Raw genomic sequence first — 23,266 nt, 5'->3', positions numbered from 1 at the left:
TCAGACTTACACATCATATTTTCATCATTTTTTCTGGGAGAGAAGGCTAGGAGTAAGGAAGACTTTCGAAGAACTCGAGAATTCCAAGCGTCGCAGCCATCTTCCATCGTCATATTTAGTATTTTATTATTCAGTATTTTATTCTCTTGCATAGATTGTTGATTTTTAGTATGAATTTGGTTGGCTAAACTCTAAATTTGTTGGGATTTGAGGGGATCCTACCCATACTCGTTGTTTAACATTATTTCTTGACATTTTTACAAGTGATTTGTTTATGCTATTGTTATTTCTTGTTTCAAGCGAAGCCTAGCTATCTTCCTTTGATTATTGCATGTTGTTAACGATTTCGACAGACTAATTAACAATAGGATCGCATAGTATAAACCACGGACTTACAATTTTAGTAGACATACGGAATTGGGTACGTGTCGATAGTAATAGTTCACCCGGATGAAAGCTAGTGGATTCCATAGAACGTAATGCAATCGTGAACTGTTAAATAATTGAGGACACTTGATTACTGCATGTTTATGATTAGTATTAATATAGCTCGACAGAGTATATTGATTAGTCTAGGGAATTCCGTCGAATGCACGAGTAAAAGTCGAGTCTAATTATCTGAACACGAGTGGTAGGTGAACTGATAATTCCCAACAAATTCGTTTCTCATTTGATTTTCATCCAATTTAATCATTGATTTCTTGATTATTTGTTCTTGCATTTTAATCATTTTAGTATTAAATTCACTTTAGTTTAATCACCAACTCCATCTATCGTTGCTAGAGAAATTTAAGTGAAAATAAGAATAGTGTAACGCAGTCCTTGTGGATCGATACTCGTATTCACGTACGTTTATTATAACTTGACTATCGTGCACTTGCGATATTTTAAATCGAGCTTTCATTTATAAAACAAATTTTGGGACTATTCACTGTGCAAGTTTGGCTCGATCATAGGTACAAAAGAAGTTCAAGTAGAGTGAATTATTTTTACGATAGGAGGAATCCGATATATGGAAAGAGTAATTTGATATACGATGAGAGATTTTGTCCTCAATATAAGAAACCGACAATATTAAACCATTATCCTTCAAAGGTCAAGGTAGGTCGAATATTAAAGCTCAATATGGAAAATCTCCACAAAATAGGTTGGTGGATTAGAAATATTCTCAAGTCAGTACTCAAGGGATTAATCATCTTCCTACTCAAATGATCTATTTAAGGAGCATGTAATTCGTAATTCCTTCTGTATCAATGAAAAAAGAGAGTGATATATGGTAGAACACCATAAATTTCCTATACCACTCGCTAAAATTCAAAAGATAAGATTGTTGTTGCATAAGACGGGAAAAATTGAGGAAAAAAGTTGCAAAATTATAGGAATTAAGAACAAGCATGATAAAAAAAGGTTATTGAGACGATGAACTATTTCTTGAGAAAAAGTTTCATGTAATGAGAAGAATAAATTTTCGAGTTGGACATATCAATATATTATGTGGTGCCCTGAACTTTGTCACATAATCATACAATATGATATGTAATATGCAAAAATTTTCTTTCGACTACATGATAATATAGTACATATACTGCCAAATTAATACAATCAACACACTATTTACATCAGTATATCATAGAAATTATAGTCATTACACAACACATAACTCGAATACTGCAATAAACTATAATATCTCTATCCACTATCAATTACATGACTTCTTTGACTAGACACATCTTGCCCTTCATCTCTATCATGTCCCAATACTTGTCTCGTTACATGTTCAACATAAACAGATCTTGATGTGAGCATATGCAATGCACATCATCACAATACGTAACAGTTATATTAACAACATAAGATATAACTGAAATTATAACAGAAATACTCTCGGGCTCATTTGTAGTCTCTGAACATTCATTCGTTATTTCTGGACAACAGCACCAAAAATATGAAATTTATGCCTCAAATCGAAGATCCCGTGTCAACAATCCTAGAATTGAAATCGGTTTGTCGATTAGATAAACTGATGAATCGCGAAGTCAAAAAAAATTGAGAATCTTGTTTCTCTCTTCCTCTTTCCTCTTTTGTCCGTAAATTAAATTTCCTAATTTCAAATTTTTTAATATTATTTATATAATATTAAAACATTTGAAAAGTATGTCTGTGATAATTTACATTTTCAACACCGATATATTTGTTCATACCACTAAAACGATCACATTTTCCAAAACTAAAAATACGAGACTTATATCTCTCTGAGTTTTCTAATTCTTCTCCAATTTTCGGTCATTTGAATGACAACTTCAAATGACCAAGATATGACATATTTTATTATTTTAACATCGTTAATTATTTTGTATTCTTACATTAATAAATTGGTAAATTTTTATATCTCTCAAGGTATTACACTTCTACCCCCTAAATGAATTTGGACCCCGAAATTAAGTAATAACATAAGTAAATAATAATACGTCACACCATTAAAATAAGTAAGGGTAGAGTTCCCTCATATGATGCTCTGTCTCCCAAGTAGCCTCTTTGACATCCTATGTTCCACTGAACCTTCACCATCAGTATAAGTTTACTACGAAGCTTCCGTTCAGATCGATCCAAAATACAAATTAATCTCTCCACATAAAACACAATAGGATCTAACTAAACATGAGAAATCTCCAACACATATGAAGGATCGGGCTCATACTTCTGCAGTATCGACACATGAAATACATTATGAATACCTGATAAAGATGAAGATAGAGTCAATCGATAAGCCAAAGTCCCTATCCACTATAGTATCTAATACAGACTGACATATCTCGGTGCCAAATTATCTTTCAGACCAAATCGTACTATGTACCAAAAAGGATAATCTTTCAAGAATACTTGATCGCCCTGTTAAAAACTCTAAGGGTATTAGTATTTTATTTTCTTAGGCCGCTTGTCTATCATGGACTACTCTCAATCGCTACTATTTCAACTTTAATTTATGTTTCATCTAGTGAATAATCTCATAACCGGTAACTACAGCTCGATCAATAGCATACCAACATAACGAAGATCTACAATGTCTCCTATACAATGCTTTAAAAGGAGCCATCTAAATACTAGTCCGATAACTATTATTATACACAAACTACACCAATGTAATAAATGAAGACCAAAAAGATTTAAGATCCATAACATAGGAACAAAATATATCCCCCAACGCCTGGATAGTAAGCTCTGTCTGGGCATGATAACTCGTACTCAATCTCAACTATGTTCTCATCGCAATCTACAATCCTTCTCAAAAATGAGAAGCAAATCGAATATCTCTATCATAAGTAATAGACATTGGAGTCCCATGCAATCAGACAATCTCTCGCACATAAAACTATGTCATCGTCAAGTACCTATTACTCATACTATAGCGTATAAAATGTGAAACTTTTATCTATCGAACAACAATCAGACAAATAACATTAATACTCCCAATGCTCCTTGGAAAATGAGTCACAAAATCTATCAGGATGTGCTCTCATTTCCAAGTCGGAACCTCTTAACTCCTCAACTCACCTCCTGACCTTCTTCTATCAGCTTTGATTTTTGACAATCGAGTCATCAACGTACAAAATCATTCACATTTTGTTTCATTCCATTCCATCAAAACTGAGAACGTTTATTCCTATACATCTTCTTGCCACGAGGGTGAATAACTACCGACTGTAATGTGCATATTGCAACAAGCCTTTGTGTAACCTAGATGTGTCAAGAACTACCCATCTATCATTCATCCTCAAACTATCATCCTCGGCCATGCTAAAACAGGTATCTTGTTTCCGATAAATCAACATTTTCCATCGCTGAACTTTCTCATCTGTTATGTGTCTTACGAATACAACTGCATATATCAGGTTCATTTAATAGGTAGATACCTGGATATGAGTCATCCAAATATCAAAATCATATCTCAAAGAAAAAGAAGACGTAATCATGGCTGATAGATGACACATCCTCAGCAGTGCAGCTCACCTTTTGATTCAATGCATCATATGTGAGATTGGATCGATCAGGATGATACTCAATCTCACTGTCATAATACTTCAACAAATCTATGAATCGCTTCTACCTCATATTCAACTATGTCTATGTAAACAAAAATCTCAAACTCTTTTTATTTTTATAAATCATAAAAGAGATATCATATAAATAATATCGTCATATATTCAAGGCAAATATAATGGCTGCCAATTCCAAATCATGCACGTGGTACCTCACTTCATGTGGCTTCAGATGTCTCGAGGCAAGGCTTATTCCAAAACATGTGATCCTGCATTAAAACACATCCCAAACCATGAAATGATGCACTAGTAAAAACAAAAAAAAAAAAACCTCTCCTTTTCTGTAGGAATTGACAACACCGATGCACTTATTAGTCGTTGCTTCAATTCCTGAAAACTCTTCTCACATGCCTCAGGCCACTGAAATCACACATTCTTCTGTGTCACCTGTGTCAAAGTTTTTGCAATATTTATAAACCCTCAATAAATAGATGATAATAACCTAACAAACCCAAAAAACTACGGATCGCTATTACAGATGTAGGTGCAGACCACTGAAAAACTGTCTATACCTACTTTAGATCAACAAAAATTCCTTATCTAAATATAATATGACCCAAGAAAACAACCCGATCCAGTTAAAACTCATCTGATGCCTTTAGAGAGAAACATCCTAACAGGTTATAATTTCTTGACTTCATTGTTTTTGAAACGTCCTCATCTTTTATTGCTTTAAAAGTACTAGTAAATTTTTTTTTTTTTTTAACCTCACATAGCATTCGGCCGAACCATAAAATTTCATAAAATATTTTTGACATCATTTTAAAATAAACAACCAACTAACATTTTTCTAAATCTAAAAATAACATTTGAAAAGTATAGCCCATACTATAACCTCTCAAAACCACTCATACTCATGATAAAAGTCATAAAATATTTTAACGTAAATCATAACATATATGCGGAAACTAGCGTCGGTCCTCGGGTCATGTGCACCTTCAGTCCAGTCGGATCAACCATCAAGACCTCCATTAGCATTATCATGATAACCTGCATCCATCACACCTAGTGAGTCTAAAGACTCAACACACCATAATTTTTATAACGAGTAATACGTAATACAGTCAACATATAACAGTGAAAAATAATTGTACTTAAAATATCGTTTTCATGAAGATGCATAAACTTAAACTTAAGCATTTTCGTAAACATTTTCATGATGCATAAAAATATTTTCATAAAAACATAAGCATACTCATATTCATATACGTATTCATATTCATATTCGTAATCATGTTCATGTTCGTGTTTGTTGAATTCAGATCGTGATTGTGACTCGTATTCTTAATCTTAATAGGCGATGGATCCATCTAGAAAACCACAGTACTGGGCGGCGGGGACACCAGCAACACTCTCACCGGTCAACTGGGCCTTGGCCTACGTATTAACATATTCGTATTCGTATCACGTATTCATATTCGTATCCGTATCCAAGGAAACACGATCGTCGGGCTCCCACTGGGACCATAACCCTCACGATATTTCCAACATATTTAGTCACAATCCCTTCACATCCTTCAACATGTCATATTTCCATCACTTAAAAAACATGCATATAATATCATTTTATTTTGAAACCAAGCATGCAACATATCTTTTAAATGTCCAATTTAACCCTTAATAATATACGAACATTTAAAAATCATATTTCAACAAATAAAAATTCAGAAACATGTTACATATATCATTTAGCATATAAAACAGCAAATAGGGCACTGCCATGACGTTTATTAATTTTTAGGTGTAAAAAGACCGTTTTACCCCTGGACTCGACATTTTACGTTTTCGACTTTTTTCTTGATTTCATGACTCTAACATGTCCCAAATAATTATTAAAGCCTACAAGAATTTTCTCATATTTTTATTTAGCTTAATTCGATGACTTTTAAATTTATCTTTAAATATAGCGTTTTAATGCGTTTTAATCCCAAATTAAACCAAACTTTCATATAAAATTCCCAAATTTAAAACTTAGACTTATAATAATTATTTAAACTTAAACCTATTTTTTCATAATTTTATAAAGCATAAAACTAAGTGTTTCAATTAACTCGTTAATTGGCGTTTCGTGCGGCGATTAAATTCCGAATAAATCCAAAACTCGTTATTTTGATCCCAAATTTTAAACATAGCATTTTTAGTATTTATTCTACCATTCCAAGTCATGAGCCACCCCCGTGGACCCTTGGATCAATTTTTAGTTCATTAATTTCGAAATTGACACCCTAACGAACGCACTGAGCCATCTCCTAATTTACTCGAGCCACGCCCGAGCCACCTCGAACCAAAACTTAGCCAACCCGTCTAGGTACCCTACGGTGCAAGCCCAGCCCGAAAAAGCAGCCTTGGCCCGACCCAAAGCTTGTTGGAAACTTACCCAATTTACATGCAGGTGTACGTGAGTTGTGTTTTGGCCCACCAAGACTCCTCCTCCTTCTAGGACCCTACTAGTTGCTAACCACTTGACCCAACCTGACCCTAACCTTCCTGGACCACGCCTAGACCTAGCCCAGACCAACCCAGTGCCCTTAACCCGCACAACAAGCCGTGCAGAAGCCCCTTCCCCCAACTCGCACAGCAGACCCGCGCGCAAGCTTCTCCTCTCGGTTTCATGTTTTCGCTTGGCCCTCCTGTACCAAACCATACCAGCCCCTGCCCCAACCCTGGACCACCTTCTCTAGACCCTAACGGACCTAGCTTAGCTCAGCCAAAGCCCCTAGCCGATCACCCTGAACCCTGCGCAACATCTTTAGTCTGCGCGTGAATTCCCTTATCCTCTCGGGTGGAGTCCTAGCTTGCTAGGACTCCTCCCCAGCCTTAGATCTCGAGTCCTAGCATGGCTAGGACTCCTTCCTAGCCCCTAACATAAACCCAACAGTGACCCAAGCAAGCCCATGCATCAATATTCCCTAAAACCGAGCCCCAAGATCAATACGTTCCGATACGGTCCCGACTTGTTTTTATTATCAGTTGCGGCTTGTTTCTTTGGTGATTGCCGTGAGTCTAGTGAGTGTCTTAGGCCCTTAAATCATGCATTAACACTACTAGTTCATACCTGTTTGGGCTAAAAATAATTTAATTACAAGCCCAATTCAATTAGTGAAGCCCAATTTAATTATGCAAGCCCATCAAACTTGGCGGACAAATTTCCATCGGTTCAAACTAATCACTGAGCGCGGAAGAGGAAGAAGAACGTGGGAGGATAGGTAGAAATCGTGGCATGAGTGGGAAAGATCATGGGCTCATGGGGGAGTGGAAAGAAACTGCACAGGCGCTGGGAAGAAAAAGGGATCGGCAAACACAGATCAAGACACACACAACTCTACACAGACAAAATTCTGCAAAAAAGCTCTCTGCAAAAAATTCAATCTTCAAGCGATAGTTTTTAAGATTTCTAGCATATTCCTAGCATTCTTCGTCTAGATTTCATCAGCTTTCTTTAATATATTGTTGTGTTTTGTAATTTCCTACTGATTTGTTGATACAAATTATGTCAGGGGTTTATTTTCATCAAATTCCAATAGTTTTTATTCGTTATGGCGTTATAGTTGTTTTAGGAGACTAGAACTGACGGTCGAATTTAGAATTCACGTCGTTTGAATTTTTAGAAGTTAGATTTTTATCATTTTCACACATCGGTGCATTTTCGCACCTGGCACGCCCGCAACACCAAATATTGTGCAAACATATTTTTGGCACGCCCGGTGGGACCTCACTATGCCGCCAAGAAGAAAGGAAAACGTGAATCAGGAGGGTGGGGAGTCTCTGGCTAATCAAGAGGGAACTCAAGCGCCTCAGCCAGAGCAACACGCTGTTGAACCACAGGTTGAAGAAATGGATCTACATATTCCTACTATGTATGATCAAGTCTCAAACAGGGTGATTGAAGAACTGACTGCTACAAAGATTGAGGAAATCTCACTGGCATTATCTAAGGCGATGGCTGACTGTTTGAAAACCATTTTGTGTATGCCGAGTCAGTCCCTTCGAGGAGAGCAAAATACCACTGTCAAAGAGGCTGACCATGGAAGCAACCAAGTTCATGAATCCGATCAGGGAGTGGGAAACTCAAGGGCTGGCGATCCCCGCCGCCCAGAGTTTACTCTCCCAAATCATCCAGAGAGAAGGTATACACCACCTCACAAGAGAGAAGAAACCTTATGGGGGAGATCTCAGCCATATCCACGTGCTCATGGAGTGGGGAGCTCGAAACAACCAGTTACTCAAGTGTACAGCATGACCAATCCTCTGTACCAACCGGGAGTTTATGATGACATATTGCACATGGATCATCAAGGAGTGGATGGGGGCTTCCCAGGAGGCAATTTTGGTTTAAATGCAGGGTTCCAAGCTCGGGGGGCAAATTACTACCATCACCAACTCCCCGCTCGGAACATGCACGGGATTGATCCAGAAATGGTGAGAGAAGCTGTTCAAGAGTTATATGGGCCGGCTTTGAAACAGATTGGCCGCCCAGAGTTCCACAAACCCTATCCAGACTACATTGACGTGAATAACCCGTACCCAAGGGGTTATAGAGTTCATGATTTCAGTTTATTCTCCGGGGAGGATGGCCAGTCCAGCATGGAACACATAGCCAGATTCACCATCCAGTGCGGGGAATTAGCCAACTTGGAGAACTTCAACAATCTAAAGTTGCGGCTATTCCCGAATTCCCTCACTGGGACTGCATTTGCCTGGTATGCCTCACTCCCCAGAAATTCAGTGTTGAGTTGGCAAGAGATGAAAATGCAATTTCACATTCAATTCTATAGAACAGAGCCTGAAGTGTGCATTGCTGACTTATCGAGAGTCACTCAAAAGAAAGGAGAGTCCGTGGAATATTTTATCGACAAGTTCAAAAAGATGAAGAATAGATGCAAGGTGTTCTTACCGGAGACAGAGTTCGTGAAAATGGCACAAAAAGGGCTGGATTTTGAACTAAGGAAGAAATTCCAGGGAATGGAGTTCAGGGATTTCTTCGAGCTAGCCGCCAAAGTGGCTGAATACGAAGAACTCTTGCGGGAAGAGTCCTACAAGAAGAAAGCTGCTATGGGATCTTATTATCAGGAGGTGGAAGATGTGGCATTGGCAGAGATTCGGTCAGCTGGTTCTTGCACAGTTCCCCTATTAAAAAAGAAGCCAGCAGAGCCTGAGAATAAGAACAACCCCCAACTCCCCAAAGACATGCAGTATACGTTTGACACGTCAAAGACCGAGGAAATTTTCGATTTCTTGGTAAAGGAAAAATTCATCACATTCCCGCCTGATCACAAGATGCCACCTACAGAAGAGCTGAAGGGACGAGAGTATTGTAAATACCACAACTCCTATAATCATGCCACCAAATCTATTTGGGCGTTCAAGAACATTTTGCAGGATAGAATTAACAAGGGAGTTGTGAAATTCCCTAACAAACAAGAATCTATGGCGGTGGATGATGATCCTTTTCCTCCAGTGGCTTTGGTTAATGTGAATGTGACAGATTTGAGGGATCTTCTCAATGAGAAAAGAAGTCGATCCTTTGCTGTGAAAGACCGAGTAATCAAGAAATACTGGATTCCAAAGGATCAATTGTTTGAAGCACCTAGAAGGCATAGTGCCGATCGAATGCGCACAATTCAACCACGTTTCCCCAGAAATTTTGGTGAATCCGCGGCCTTTAGGCCGAGGAATCAACATTTCCTTGAAAGACCAGTGGTGGAGAAACAATGGTTTAGAGGGGAGTCATCTTGCAATCATCGTCAAAGGTATTCGGACAGGAGAAATGCATATGCATTTGAGTCACAAAAGGTGGAAACTAGAAAATTATCAGCTGATCAAGGCAGAGAACGGCGTTCATACGAAATCACAAAGGAAAAATGATTGAGAACAGTGAAGTAAAGCCGAGATACGTTCTTCCAGCCAGAGGGGAGTTCAGTGAGTCTTGGAGGGTGGCCCAACACAAAAAGTTCCCTAGGCCACCAACTAGGACACAAAAGAGACGACTTTTGAGAGAAAGAGCTGTGGCAAGAAGAGAGGAGTCCGCTAAGTTGAAAAATGAATCCACAATTGATGTTCCAGTTTCCAGGGAGCCAGTGGGGAGTAAGTCCAAGTTTGGAAGATCCGCTACTGAGGATAAGTTTGTTGAAGATGATGATGATTTGTTAAGCGAAGAAGATGATCAAGCAAGAAAAACAATCAATTTTTGATTGGAGAATTTCACATCACTGTGGATTGTGCCACAGGAGTGGTGATACTACCCGAGAGATTTAAAATGATGGAAGAAGAGAATGGGGAGTTGATGCCCCAAGGATTAGTGCAAAAGAAAGAGCATGCAAATAAACTCCCTGAAGGGAGTTCAAGAGTGATTATCAAGGAGGATCACCCGAATAAGCATGCAAATAAACTCCCTGAAGGGAGTTCAAGAGTGATACTTGAAAAGCCTACACCGGCCATGACCAAGCACATAAGGCCGTTGTACATCAAAGCCCACATGAATGGAAAGCCAGTGTCCAGGGTGTTGATTGACAATGGTTCAGCTGTGAATGTTCTTCCGGTAAGAATGTTGAAAAGTTTGGGCAAAAATGAAGAAGACTTGATTCCTTCGGAAGTTTCGGTTGCTGCATTTACTGGGGAAACCCCCAAGACCATTGGGGTATTCCCCGCTGATGTTACTGTGGGGAGTATGTCATTGTTATGTGCATTTTTCGTGGTAAACTCCTCCGCCAACTTCCAAGCGTTGTTAGGCAGAGATTGGATCCATGCAAACCAGTGCATACCATCCTCAATGCACCAACTGCTATTATTTTGGAAAGGGGATGATGTGGAGGTTGTAGAAGCTGATGGACAACCATTCCAAACAAGTGCAAATGCAGTAGAAGCCAGATATTACAATGGGGATTTTGGGCCCATCAAAATCCGTAGTAATAGCAAGAAAGAAAATCCACTGTACATGCAAACACCAACTCCAAGCTCGGTGTTGGAAAGAATCCTCAAAGCTACTGTTATCGTGCCGTCTAGGCCGATAATTCAGCCACTGATTGAGGAGATTGATGATTGATTTGAACCAAAAAGAAAAGGAGCTAGCTGCAACCTCTATATGGAAGGCACATGTGCAGCAAGTACTGGAAAAACTAAAGGAAGAGGAAGCATGGGACACCTGTGGAACTGAAGTTGTCCAAGAAGAAGAATACGAAGATGATGAGCTCCAAGTCGATGAGTTGTTGATGGCGCCATCTCAACTGGAAGATGGCCAACATGAAGTTCAAGATCCATTGGAAGAGATTAACTTGGGGGAGCTTGAGAATCCAAAGGTGGTATATGTGAGTAAGCTACTGGAAGAACATTTGAAGCAAGACTTGATCAGCATGTTGAAGGAATACAAAGATTGTTTTGCATGGAGTTATGATGACATGCCAGGGTTGGACCGAAAATTGGTCGAACACCGACTTCCACTCAAAGAAGGTTTCAAACCATTCCAACAGTCATCTCGTCGCATGTCAAAAGAAGTTGAATTGAAAGTGAAAGAGGAAGTTGAGAAATTGTTGAAGGCCAAGTTTATAAAGCCAATCCGATATACCGAGTGGCTTTCAAACATTGTGCCAGTAATGAAGAAGAATGGCAAGGTCAGAATATGCATCGACTTCCGAGACTTGAACTGTGAAACTCCCAAAGATGTATATGTGATGCCGATACCTGATATGTTAATTGATTCAGTGGCTAAACATGAGTTGTTGTCTTTCATGGACGGGTTCTCGGGCTACAACCAAATCAAAATAGCTGAGACTGACACTCACAAAACAGCATTCAGATGCCCGGGAGCTGTTGGTACGTTTGAATGGCTTGTTATGCCATTCGGGCTAAAGAACGCGGGAGCCACGTATCAAAGAGCCATGAACTCCATCTTTCATGACATGATAGGACATCATATTGAAGTATATATAGATGATATCGTTGTAAAGTCTAAACAAGCTACTGATCACATTGAGCACTTGAGGAAGAGTTTCCAAAGAATGAGGCAATATGAATTGAAGTTAAATCCATTGAAATGTGCATTTGGCGTGAAGGCAGGAAACTTTCTGGGATTTCTTGTGCACCAGAGGGGAGTTGAAGTGGATAAAAACAAAGCCAAAGCCATTATGGAAGCAAATCCGCCTAGAAACAAGAAAGAGTTGCAACGCTTCCTTGGGCAAGTGAATTACCTGAGGCGTTTTATCTCTAACCTTGCAGGGAAGACAAAGGAGTTTTCACAGCTGTTGAAGCTCAAAGACAGCGGGGAGTTCAAATGGGAGGAGTCGCATCAGAAAGCTTTTGATGTGATCAAGGGTTATCTATCTAACCCACCTGTTCTGATGCCTCCCAGGTATGGAATGCCCCTTAAATTATACATCTCTGCTGCTCATGAGTCAATTGGATGCCTACTAGTTCAAAATAATCATGAAGGAAATGAACAAGCCATCTATTATTTGAGTAGATTCCTTACTCCAGTAGAGGTGAAATACTCTGTGATTGAAAAACTATGCTTAACACTGTATTATGCATGTACTAAGTTAAGACATTATTTGATTCAATCAAGAGTGTTTGTGGTGGCTAAAACCGATTTGATTAAATACATGCTTAATAGACCAATCCTCTCTGGGAGAATTGGCAAATGGTCTTTAGCATTGGCCGAGTTTACATTGACATATTATCCCCAAAAATCAGTAAAAGGCCAAGCTATCGCCGATTTTTTAGCTGATCACCCTTCACTTGATGAGTTTATTGGAGAACAGGTTGGGTTTCCAGTTTGTGGAGTGGGAGTTCAACCCTGGGAGTTGAAGTTCGATGGATCAAGTACAGAAACAGCAGCTGGAGCTGGTATTGTGATCACCTCCCCAAGAGGTGTGAAAACCGCTCTATCCTTTAATTTGGATTTCCCATGCACCAACAATCAAGCGGAATACGAAGCACTGGTCATTGGATTGGAAATTCTGAAAGGCTTAGGGGCAAGAGAGTTATTGATATCAGGGGATTCTCAGCTGGTACTCAAACAGCTGTCAGGGGAGTTCAAATGCACAAGTTTGTCCTTAGCTCCTTACTATACCGCCGCATCCCAACTTCTAGATGATTTCGAGGAAGTGTCATTAGTCCACGTCCCAAGACAAAAAAATTGGGAGGCAGACGAGTTGGCACAGGTTGCTTCGGGATTGAAGGTGTCTCCAGAACTCACTCACAGACTAGTGTTGATTCAGAAGAAAAACCACCCTTCAATTCAGCAAAGAGGGATTCAGGTAGACACGCTCAACTTGGATGTAAACTTAGCTGGGGACTGGAGAGATGACATGAAAATGGTGCTAGAATCAACCGGGAAAGATATTCCACATGGTTTAAAAATGAGAGCTCTTAATTACGTTTTAGTGGAGGGTGATTTGTACATGAAAGGGTTAGATGGTTTGCTCCTCAGATGCATAGGCTTCCCAGAGGCTTTGGAGATCATGAAGCAAGTCCATGAGGGAGCGTGTGGAGCGCATTAATCTGGAATAAAGATGAGATGGTTGATAAGGAGGTATGGCTACTATTGACCATCCATCCTTAAAGATTGCATCAAATATGCTAGGGGATGCCAGCCATGTCAGAGACACGGGAACATCCAAAGAATTCCGGCGGATGAACTTCACAGCGTTGTCAAACCATGGCCATTCAAAGGCTGGGCCATGGACTTAATAGGGAAAATCTACCTTTCATCATCTAAAGGCCACTCGTTCATCCTTGTGGCTACAGATTTTTTCACTAAATGGGTAGAAGCAGTGCCTTTGAAGAAAGCGGAGCAAGGGGATGTCATTAACTTTGTGAAAGAGAATATTATTCATAGATTTGGAATTTCAGAGTCATTGACCACGGATCAGGGAACTATGTTCACTGGCTCAGATATGAGGGAATTTGCAGAAGGCTATGGAATTAAATTGATAAACTCATCCCCTCACTACCCACAGTCAAACGGGCAAGCCGAAGCGTCAAATAAAGTGTTGATAAAGATTCTACAAAAGATGATGGAAGAGAATCCTAGGGATTGGCCAAGGCTGTTATCAGAAACTTTGTGGGCATACAGAACATCCAAGAGGACTGCCACTGGAGTGAGCCCTTTTTCCCTTACCTTTGGCCATGATGCAGTGCTCCCTTTGGAGATTATGGTGCCATCAATGCGAGTGGCAAAGCAAAATGAACTTTCCCTTGAGCATTATAATGAAGCAATGATCATGGAGTTAGAAGAACTAGATGAGCTGAGAATCCAAGCTTACAATGCTTTGCTGTTACAGAAACAGAAAGTGGCGAGAATCTATAACAAAAGAGTTAACAAGAAAAGTTTCCATGAAGGAGAAATAGTGTGGAAGACCATACTACCACTAGGAACAAAGGATAGGGAGCTGGGCAAATGGTCTCCCAACTGGGAGGGACCATTCAAGGTACATAAAGTGTTAGGCGGAAATGCATATTGGCTATCAAGCATAGATGGCCATCCACACAAAAGATGCATAAAAGGTAAGTATCTCAAGCCGTATTTTCCAAGTATGAGGGAAGAAGTAGGAAGAGCTTGCCAGTAAAGCAATCACGAAGGCTAATCTTCAGTGGGGAGTTGGCATTTTTCAGTGGGGAGTTGGCCTTCAGGGCCACTTTTTTTAATATTAAGTTCCTGATTTCAAGGTGTCATGTGATGTAGGCCTTAGGGCCACTGAAATAAATATCTGTTTATGATTCAACAATAAAATTGATAAGAGAGAGTGGGACAGTAAGCCACTTTCATTCATCATTTTTAAGGCCATTTGTTTCACTAGGGAGTCGGCCTTATGGCCACTTATTTCCAATGTTTTTATGGTATGAGAAATCATGGTAAAGTAGACCGTACCGCCATTATATAAATTGGTTGTTTGCATGTGCAGTGACAGACCATGAAGGCCACTTAGAATATGGCAGGAAAGAAATATACTGAGCGGGGAGTTGAGCTCACCGATCGGAAAAGCGAATAATAAAGGAAGAATAGAAGTGAACAAGGGCGTTATGCAAACCCCAAGATGACCCAGAAGTTGACTTTGGAAGAAAAATAGGCTGACCAGCCATTTTTGTATGTTCTAGCTTCATGTTCATGTTGTAAGATTTTATTTGAAGTAGGCCTTAGGACCACTAATGTAAATATTTGTTGGTTATGATTCAAAAAATGAAAATGATCAATTAAAGTTAGCCAGTAGGCCACTTTTATCATATTGGATTCATTGTGTTTCGAAAGGGAATCAAGGAAGAGGATACTCTCAAGTGGGGAGTCTTAAGCCAACTTATGGTTTTGATTGAAACTGTTGGAATGAATTGGGTTGAGTGGATTAAGAACGAATATAAACTCCTTCCCAACATCCAATACACAACATCACATTAAACCCATCCTCATTCCACATCCAACACCCAATGACCACAACACCAAACCAACAATCAACAGATAAGAAGCGGAGCCACCGCATGCAAGAACAGTAAGTAAACGTGTATGCAGGAAAGGGGTCCGACTGAAGTGCAAATACGTGTATGCGGGAAAAGGGTCCAACTGAAGTGCAAATGCATATACGTGTATGCGGGAAAGGGGTCCGACTGAAGTGCAAATGAATATACGTGTATGCGGGAAAGGGATCCGACTGAAGTGCAATGCATAATGTAAAGGATGAGGGAATCGTCTTGAGTGGATGCAGCACATAAGAGCACATAAGAGCACGTAAGAGCATGTAAGGGTTAAGTCTTACCTGTGTTTCAAAAAGCTCTAAATGACACCAAAGCTTAAGTGTCGAGCGCACTGGAGAACTGAGGCCAATCCATGGCCAACTCTCAGTTAGTGTTACCTGCTATCAATGAACTTACCAACACCAACATATAGAAGCAGGAAACAAACGTGATAATGGTGATACACGCAAGGATATGCAATCGGGGAACATTCAACTAACAGAGCAAGATAACAAAAAAATAGATAGCCATAAAGATAAGGACTGGTGGTTGGCTGGAGATCAACACACTTACAGCAAAGATAATGACATCAGACTCCCCTGTCAGACAAGAATATAGATGTGGGAAGGCCAACTAATGGTTTATGAAGCTTGCATACATTGCTTCCACGAGGTAAATGCATCAAAATATCCAATGTCATATTTAATTCAGTAGGTGCAAGAGATGAAGCCAAGGGAGTGGCCGAGACCGAGACAGGAATAAACTTGGAAATAGTATGTTTATGAGGGTCAAAAACCACTGCATAAACGCAAGAGATATTCAGAAAAATCAATGGCTACTGATGTACACAAGGCCAAATAATGGCCACTTTACCGCACCTTCAAAGCAAAGGCTAATGAATGGCCTATTAATACCCAATCCATAATTCCCCACAAAAAACTAGAGTTAGCCCAATTACACAGATAAACCAATTGCTCATCCTTTGGTTCCTAGGATACAAAATCACAAAGCAGGGAATAAAAATTGCCAGTCAATCATTCAACATTAAAGGAGCTGGAAAAGAGTTCAAGGAATGAAGAAATACCCATGGCCGTCGATGAGTTCTGACCCAAGCCGAGAAGAGCACACGCTCTTGCAGAAGAAAGCTGGCCAAAACGCGATACGCCAATTGATAACCCAGAGATGACGGCGAACGAATTGGGGCCACTATTGGAGCCGGCAAATGCCACGGGCAGCGTGGCAGCAGAGCGGCGGAGGCAGACGCAGCACTCGCAACGTTGAAGGCAGCGGTGGAGGCACCGGAAACATCGACTTGGGCAACGTTGAAACCAGCACCCATGACACTCGATTCCAATGGAGGCGTCGGAGCCGATTTTTGAGCCATATCGAGATGTCAAGCGACAACAGCGTGGAGGAGATGACAGTAAAAGAGGGGGCTAGCGAAGCGGCAGAAGTGCACGATAGCAGCGGGAGCAATCGGAAGAAGAAGAGGGGAGAGATTTGTAGAAGAGGCGGGGAAGGAGCGATCGAGATAGGAGATTTGAATCAGAATAAAGTGAGTCCAATGATTTACAATCCAGATACTAATTGGGTTTGGATAAATGGCCCAATGCTAGAAATAAAATGATAAATGACTATGGGCCACTACGAATAAATGGGTCGGACTAGGCTATATACAAGCATTTTGGCCCAATGGGCCAATGCTTGCGGGGGGCAATTGTTTGGGCTAAAAATAATTTAATTACAAGCCCAATTCAATTAGTGAAGCCCAATTTAATTATGCAAGCCCATCAAACTTGGCGGACAAATTTCCATCGGTTCAAACTAATCACTGAGCGCGGAAGAGGAAGAAGAACGTGGGAGGATAGGTAGAAATCGTGGCATGAGTGGGAAAGATCATGGGCTCATGGGGGAGTGGAAAGAAACTGCACAGGCGCTGGGAAGAAAAAGGGATCGGCAAACACAGATCAAGACACACACAACTCTACACAGACAAAATTCTGCAAAAAAGCTCTCTGCAAAAAATTCAATCTTCAAGTGATAGTTTTTAAGATTTCTAGCATATTCCTAGCATTCTTCGTCTAGATTTCATCAGCTTTCTTTAATATATTGTTGTGTTTTGTAATTTCCTACTGATTTGTTGATACAAATTATGTCAGGGGTTTATTTTCATCAAATTCCAATAGTTTTTATTCGTTATGGCGTTATAGTTGTTTTAGGAGACTAGAACTGACGGTCGAATTTAGAATTCACGTCGTTTGAATTTTTAGAAGTTAGATTTTTATCATTTTCACACATCGGTGCATTTTCGCACCTGGCACGCCCGCAACACCAAATATTGTGCAAACAATACCTAAGATCATGGCAGCCCTTTGAAGCACACAAACGTGAGTTGGAACCTTTAAATCGTGAGTTTCACAAATAGCTATGCAAATATACGTAGATTTCATATGAATTTCCAAGTTATCATGCAAACATAATTTAAAACACTAATATGATGTAATGGATGAGCAAAGGAGATTAGGGTGTGCCTTTGCGTTATAAACGCTCGAATAAACGTTGACGACGAAGAACGGGACGCAACCTAGGCTTGAAACTTCCTTGCCACTCACGATTTTTCCTCCAATTTAATTGTGTGTGTGCCGTGAATAATTAGGGGAGGGATTTTAAAAGTGAAATCTGATAAGTGTCGTGGGTTGAGTGGTGGGGAGAGTTTTAATTGGTGCAAAGTGTGTGGCCGTGAGATGGAGGTGCAAAGTGTGGGGTTTAGGGTGATTTTAATAAATTAAATACTAATTAAATTACTAACAAGGCTTAGGCCTATTAAGCCTAATCTAATTAAGCCCATTAATTAAATTAGAATTTAATTAAAATAATACCAAAGTTTTCTTTAAAATAAAAATGTGAATTCAATAGCCGGGTTGCCAAAACGTTCGTATTTTTGTTAAAAATCCAACACCGATAAAATTTACGCCCCGGCGTATAAAATCATCTCAAAACTCCTTATTTTCGAAAATGCTTAAAAATATCGACCATCTTTTAAATAATTAAAAATAATCATTTAATAAAAATATTTTACATTTTCAGCCCTCGGTCCCCGTTCCTCGATCGTCACTTGAATATTCCTTAAAAATTACATTTTATGCATGATGACAAATAAAAATCATATTTTAATGCAACAATGGAGAAAAATATATTTTAAATATGCAAATATGTACAACATAATATAATAATGCAATTAAAACATTTAATTAAAAATACAGAAGAATTTAATAATTGCATGTATATGGTTTACGTGGACCTTAAAATTTCGGGGCGTTACAGTTTTATTTGTGTATAAGGATATTTAAAGTTTGGTTGGACTGCAAGCAATGCCCAACATTGTACAGTGTATGTTTTGATATATGCGAGTTTCGTCTCCTGCTTATATTGTGTCATCCCATTTTATGTTCTGTAAATAATTATGGAAGAGAAGCCTACACATGTTTGTCAACTAGTTCCGGTGGAGAGGAATTCAAAATTCGGATCAAGTATTGACCACATTCTTATAGCTGGACCTTGCTTACATGAAAATCAAAATGAGTTTCAGAGTTTTGTGAATTGTCATGTTGAAGAGTGTGACATATTAGAGCAGTTCAAACATTGGAAACCTAGTAACACACCTAGGTAAGAGAGAAATTTTTAATTAGTAGGTGATTTTGTGATACCGCAATTCTCAACATAATATATAAATGAAATTTTAACAGGAATACTATATAACTCATTCGTACTATCCAAACATCCCTTGGTTGTTTGTGGAAAACGACTAATATCACGACCAACAATATCAGCAAACGTCGCTCCCCTAATACTGAGACAAACAACATCAACAATATGTCATTCCCCTACTATTATGACAACAACGAATCACTTCCCATTAACCAACAACATCAACAATAATAACATTAACACATTTAATATCAAATCACTCATTCCCAGTTATTTACTATCGTCCAACGCAATAATATTCATCAATACTAAACCATAACAACATAGGCTTATACGTCAACAAATACCTGATAATCGAGTATGTATAAAATCTGGTTATTTCTTTGTCACGATACTTGTGACACATCTATATAATTCAAAAATAATTATCTTAGCGGCAATAACCTTTGAAAACAGAGAAGATCCAGTTGATAAAGTAATAATGAAAGTTAGTTGCCAAATGCGCCCTTGGGGTGATCTCGTAGTTCTTACGGGGTGGAGATGATGGGGTCGGTCCATGGATTTTCCTTCCTTTTCTTTTGCTGCTTCGTCACCTTATCAAAACAATCATAACAACCTCAAGATATAACATCAAATATCCCAACAACAATTAATTTAACAAAAATATAAAACTCAATTATAAATATTCATCGTTCAATAATTAATATTATATTCTGGTGCATTTAATTCATAACACTAACATCAATTACATCATAAATAAATTAACTTCAAATAATAGGCTATATTAAAAAATTTGCTAAACTATGAAAACTTCGTATAAAAAGATAGTTTATATGTTGTAGAATCTGAATATATAATCTGATTTAACAACAAACAATAAATAATGTCTCAATTTCAATTCAATGATTGAAATTCATCATTATAATAAATTAGAAATAACTCTAAATACATTTTATATTCTGAGCAAAAATCGTACATTGTCCAACAATATTCAATTTCAGTACAATTTAACAATTTAATGGATTTATTTCAAAAGTTAAATAATTTTAAATATCGCAAAAAAAATATATAAAATTAATATCTCAAATCGAAGATCTCGTATCAACGATCCCATAATTGAAGTCGATTTATCGATTGGATAAACTGATAAATTATGAAATCAAAAATGAAAATTCAGAGTCTCGTTTCTCTCTATTATGAATTGATCCCAGCTCACGTTCAATCAGGATTCGTCCATAAACAAAGTAAAATCAATCAAGGAACAATTCGGTGCAAAGAAGATAAGATAATCTCCGAAATAAAAAACACAAGAACACATGAATTATAGTGGTTTGGCCAATAAAGCCTACATCCACTTCGAACCAGGAGAGACAAACTTTAGTCACGCTCAAGTAGAATTTACATTCTGTAGTAGAAGAAGCAGCCCTTCTCCAGTCTAATTGGATTAATATATATAGAGAGATATAACTCGAGAAAAGAAATAAAGAAACCGTTAACCAATAACTGAATCCTTTAACAGATTATGTTAACAATCCTTATCCTCTCCTTTTCCATTATGTCAACTTAAGTTCTATTAATATCAACATAGACTCGAGCCGACCCTCTTTCAAGTTGGAGCTGATTCATTGGTCTATTAACAACAAACCTCCACTTGAGCGATGCATCAACTCCAGTCAGTCCCTCCTGATTTTATGTTTGCCTCGTACCTTCTAAGGTGGCCTGCCAACTCTGAGCTTTGTACCTGCTACCACTTTAGTTAACATATCTGCGGGGTTGTCTCCAGTAGCAACTTTCCGAACTATAACCTTCCCTTGAGTCACCACATCTCTTATGAAATGAAATCTCACGTCGATGTGTTTGGTCCTTTCATGATGTACCGGATTCTTGGCTAGTTGTATCGCTCCTTGACTGTCACACCAGACCACAGTCTCCACTGTGTCTCCCTCCAGTTCTTCAACCAACCCTTTAATCCACAAGGCTTCTTTAAACGCTTCAGTTGCTGCTATGTATTCTTACTCTGTGGTGGATATGGCCACAATTGGTTGAAGCGTTGATTTCCAGCTGATCGTGTTCCCATATAAAGTAAAAACATACCCGGTTTGTTACCTTCTTTGATCTCTGTCTCCCGTAAAATCAGAGTCCATATATCCACATATCTTCTCAGACGTATTCCATATGTTTCTATAATTCAACCCAACTTCGCAAGCTCCTTTTACATATCTCAAAACCCACTTGACAGCATGCCAATGTTCATGCCCTGGGTCAAACATGTATCTGCTTATTAAACTTGAAGCATATGCTATGTCAGGCTGTGTGCTTACCATACCATACATTATGTTGCCAGTAGCACTAGCATATGGGACCTTTTTCATATTGGATATATCGTCCTCTAATCTGGGACTTTGTTCAATAGATAGCTTGAGTGTGCACCAATGGGGTTGCTCACTGGCTTAGAATTTAACATGTTAAACTGGCTGAGAACTTTCGAAATGTATCCATGATGTGTGATGTGTAGAAGCACTTTCACCCTATCTCTGCATATCTCCATTCCCAGTATTTTTGAAGCCTTACCCAACTCTTTCATCTCGAATTCAGAGCTTAACATGCCCTTTAGAGAGTCCACCTCTACCATTGTGTTGCTTGCTACGAGCATATCATCAACATACCGTATAAGGTATACACTGGTGTTGTTTTTATGTCTTTTGTGATAGAAACAGCTGTCATAACAGCTTCTCATGTACCCATTATTGATCATGAACCTGTCGAACCTCAAATACCACTGCCTTGATGATTGTTTCAGCCCATACAAGAATCTCTGTAAAAGACACGCTTTATTCTTATCTCTAGCTTTTACATATCCCTCCGGTTGAGACATGTAGATAGTCTCCTCTAGCTCACCATGTAAAAACACTGTTTTTACATCCATCTGTTCTAGTTCAAGGTTATGAAAAACCACCATCGAGAGCAACATTTTAAGAGATGTATGCTTGACCACGGGTGGGAATATTTTAGTGAAGTCGACTTCCTCTTGTTGAGTGTAGCCTTTGGCCTGTAATCTTGCTTTATATCTGGCCTTTTCAACTCCGGGAATTCCTTTTTTTACTTTAAAAATCCACTTACATCATATCAGCTTCTGGTCCTTTGGTTTATCCACTAGAATCCATGTGCTATTTTTATTGAGAGAGTGAATTTCCTTATCCATGGCTAACTTCCAGAGGTTACTTTCATTGTTGTTTATTGCTTCTCTATAAGTCCTAGATTCATTGTTCATCATCACAGCTGCATCAAATAATGCATGGGCTGAGATATCAGCATATCCGTACCTCATAGGTGGTATTATTTCCCTCATTTTTCTATCTCGGGCCAACTGATATTGACTCAAGGTTGATTGGTCTTCCTGATTTACATCTTCATAGGTTTTTTCATGTTCGACTTTTACCTTTTGTTCTGTCTCCACCTCCAACTCAGATCCCTCATTCTCTGTTGGAGGCTTACTTGACTCCTCCCTGTTATAAATCACGGTTTCGGGATTTGTTTTCAACATCTCTTGCTTATGGAACACCACATCTCTACTAATGATCACTTTTGACTTGTTTCCATCATTTAGCCAACATCTATATCCTTTCACACCATCCGGGTAACCAAGGAACACACACTTATTTGATCTAGGCTCCAATTTTCCCTCATTGACATGGACATAGGCTGGACAACCAAAATTTCTGAGATTCGTATAATCTACTGGTCTCCCTGTCCATATCTCTTCTGGTGCCTTAAACTCTAAGGCTGTAGATGGTAACTTGTTGATTATGTGCACTGCGGTTGCCACTGCCTCCCCCCAGAAACACTTGTCAAGATTTGCGAGATTCAACATACATCTTACTTTATCCAAGATGGTTCTATTCATTCTCTCCGCAACGCCATTTTGTTGAGGAGTGTGCCTTACTATCTTGTGCCTAACTATTCCAGAATTTTTGCAAAACTGAGAGACTTCTTCACTTAGGTACTCAAGTCCATTATCAGTT

The 23,266-nt window shown here is 39.0% G+C and overlaps 1 protein-coding gene across 1 annotated transcript; it reads left to right on the top strand.

The window, feature by feature from the left end:
* The first annotated feature begins 10,356 nt into the window (after positions 1 to 10,356).
* Positions 10,357 to 13,591, top strand: LOC140811231 (uncharacterized). Its single transcript, XM_073169098.1, has 2 exons — positions 10,357 to 11,082; positions 11,198 to 13,591. Exons 1-2 carry the CDS (start codon positions 10,357 to 10,359, stop codon positions 13,589 to 13,591), a joined length of 3,120 nt encoding a protein of 1,039 aa, XP_073025199.1.
* The last annotated feature ends 9,675 nt before the right edge of the window (positions 13,592 to 23,266 follow it).

Source organism: Primulina eburnea, chromosome 14, assembly GCF_022965805.1.
Source record: "Primulina eburnea isolate SZY01 chromosome 14, ASM2296580v1, whole genome shotgun sequence".
Classification (NCBI taxonomy): domain Eukaryota; kingdom Viridiplantae; phylum Streptophyta; class Magnoliopsida; order Lamiales; family Gesneriaceae; genus Primulina; species Primulina eburnea.
This window is presented reverse-complemented; position numbering and strand designations above follow the sequence as displayed.

Bases quoted from the DNA above. Each gene is read 5' to 3' on its own strand.
- LOC140811231 (XM_073169098.1), top strand. From the start codon at position 10,357: ATGGAAGAAGAGAATGGGGAGTTGATGCCCCAAGGATTAGTGCAAAAG. The intron at 11,083-11,197 runs GTTATCGTGCCG...GCACATGTGCAG, and splicing joins AAAGAATCCTCAAAGCTACT to CAAGTACTGGAAAAACTAAA.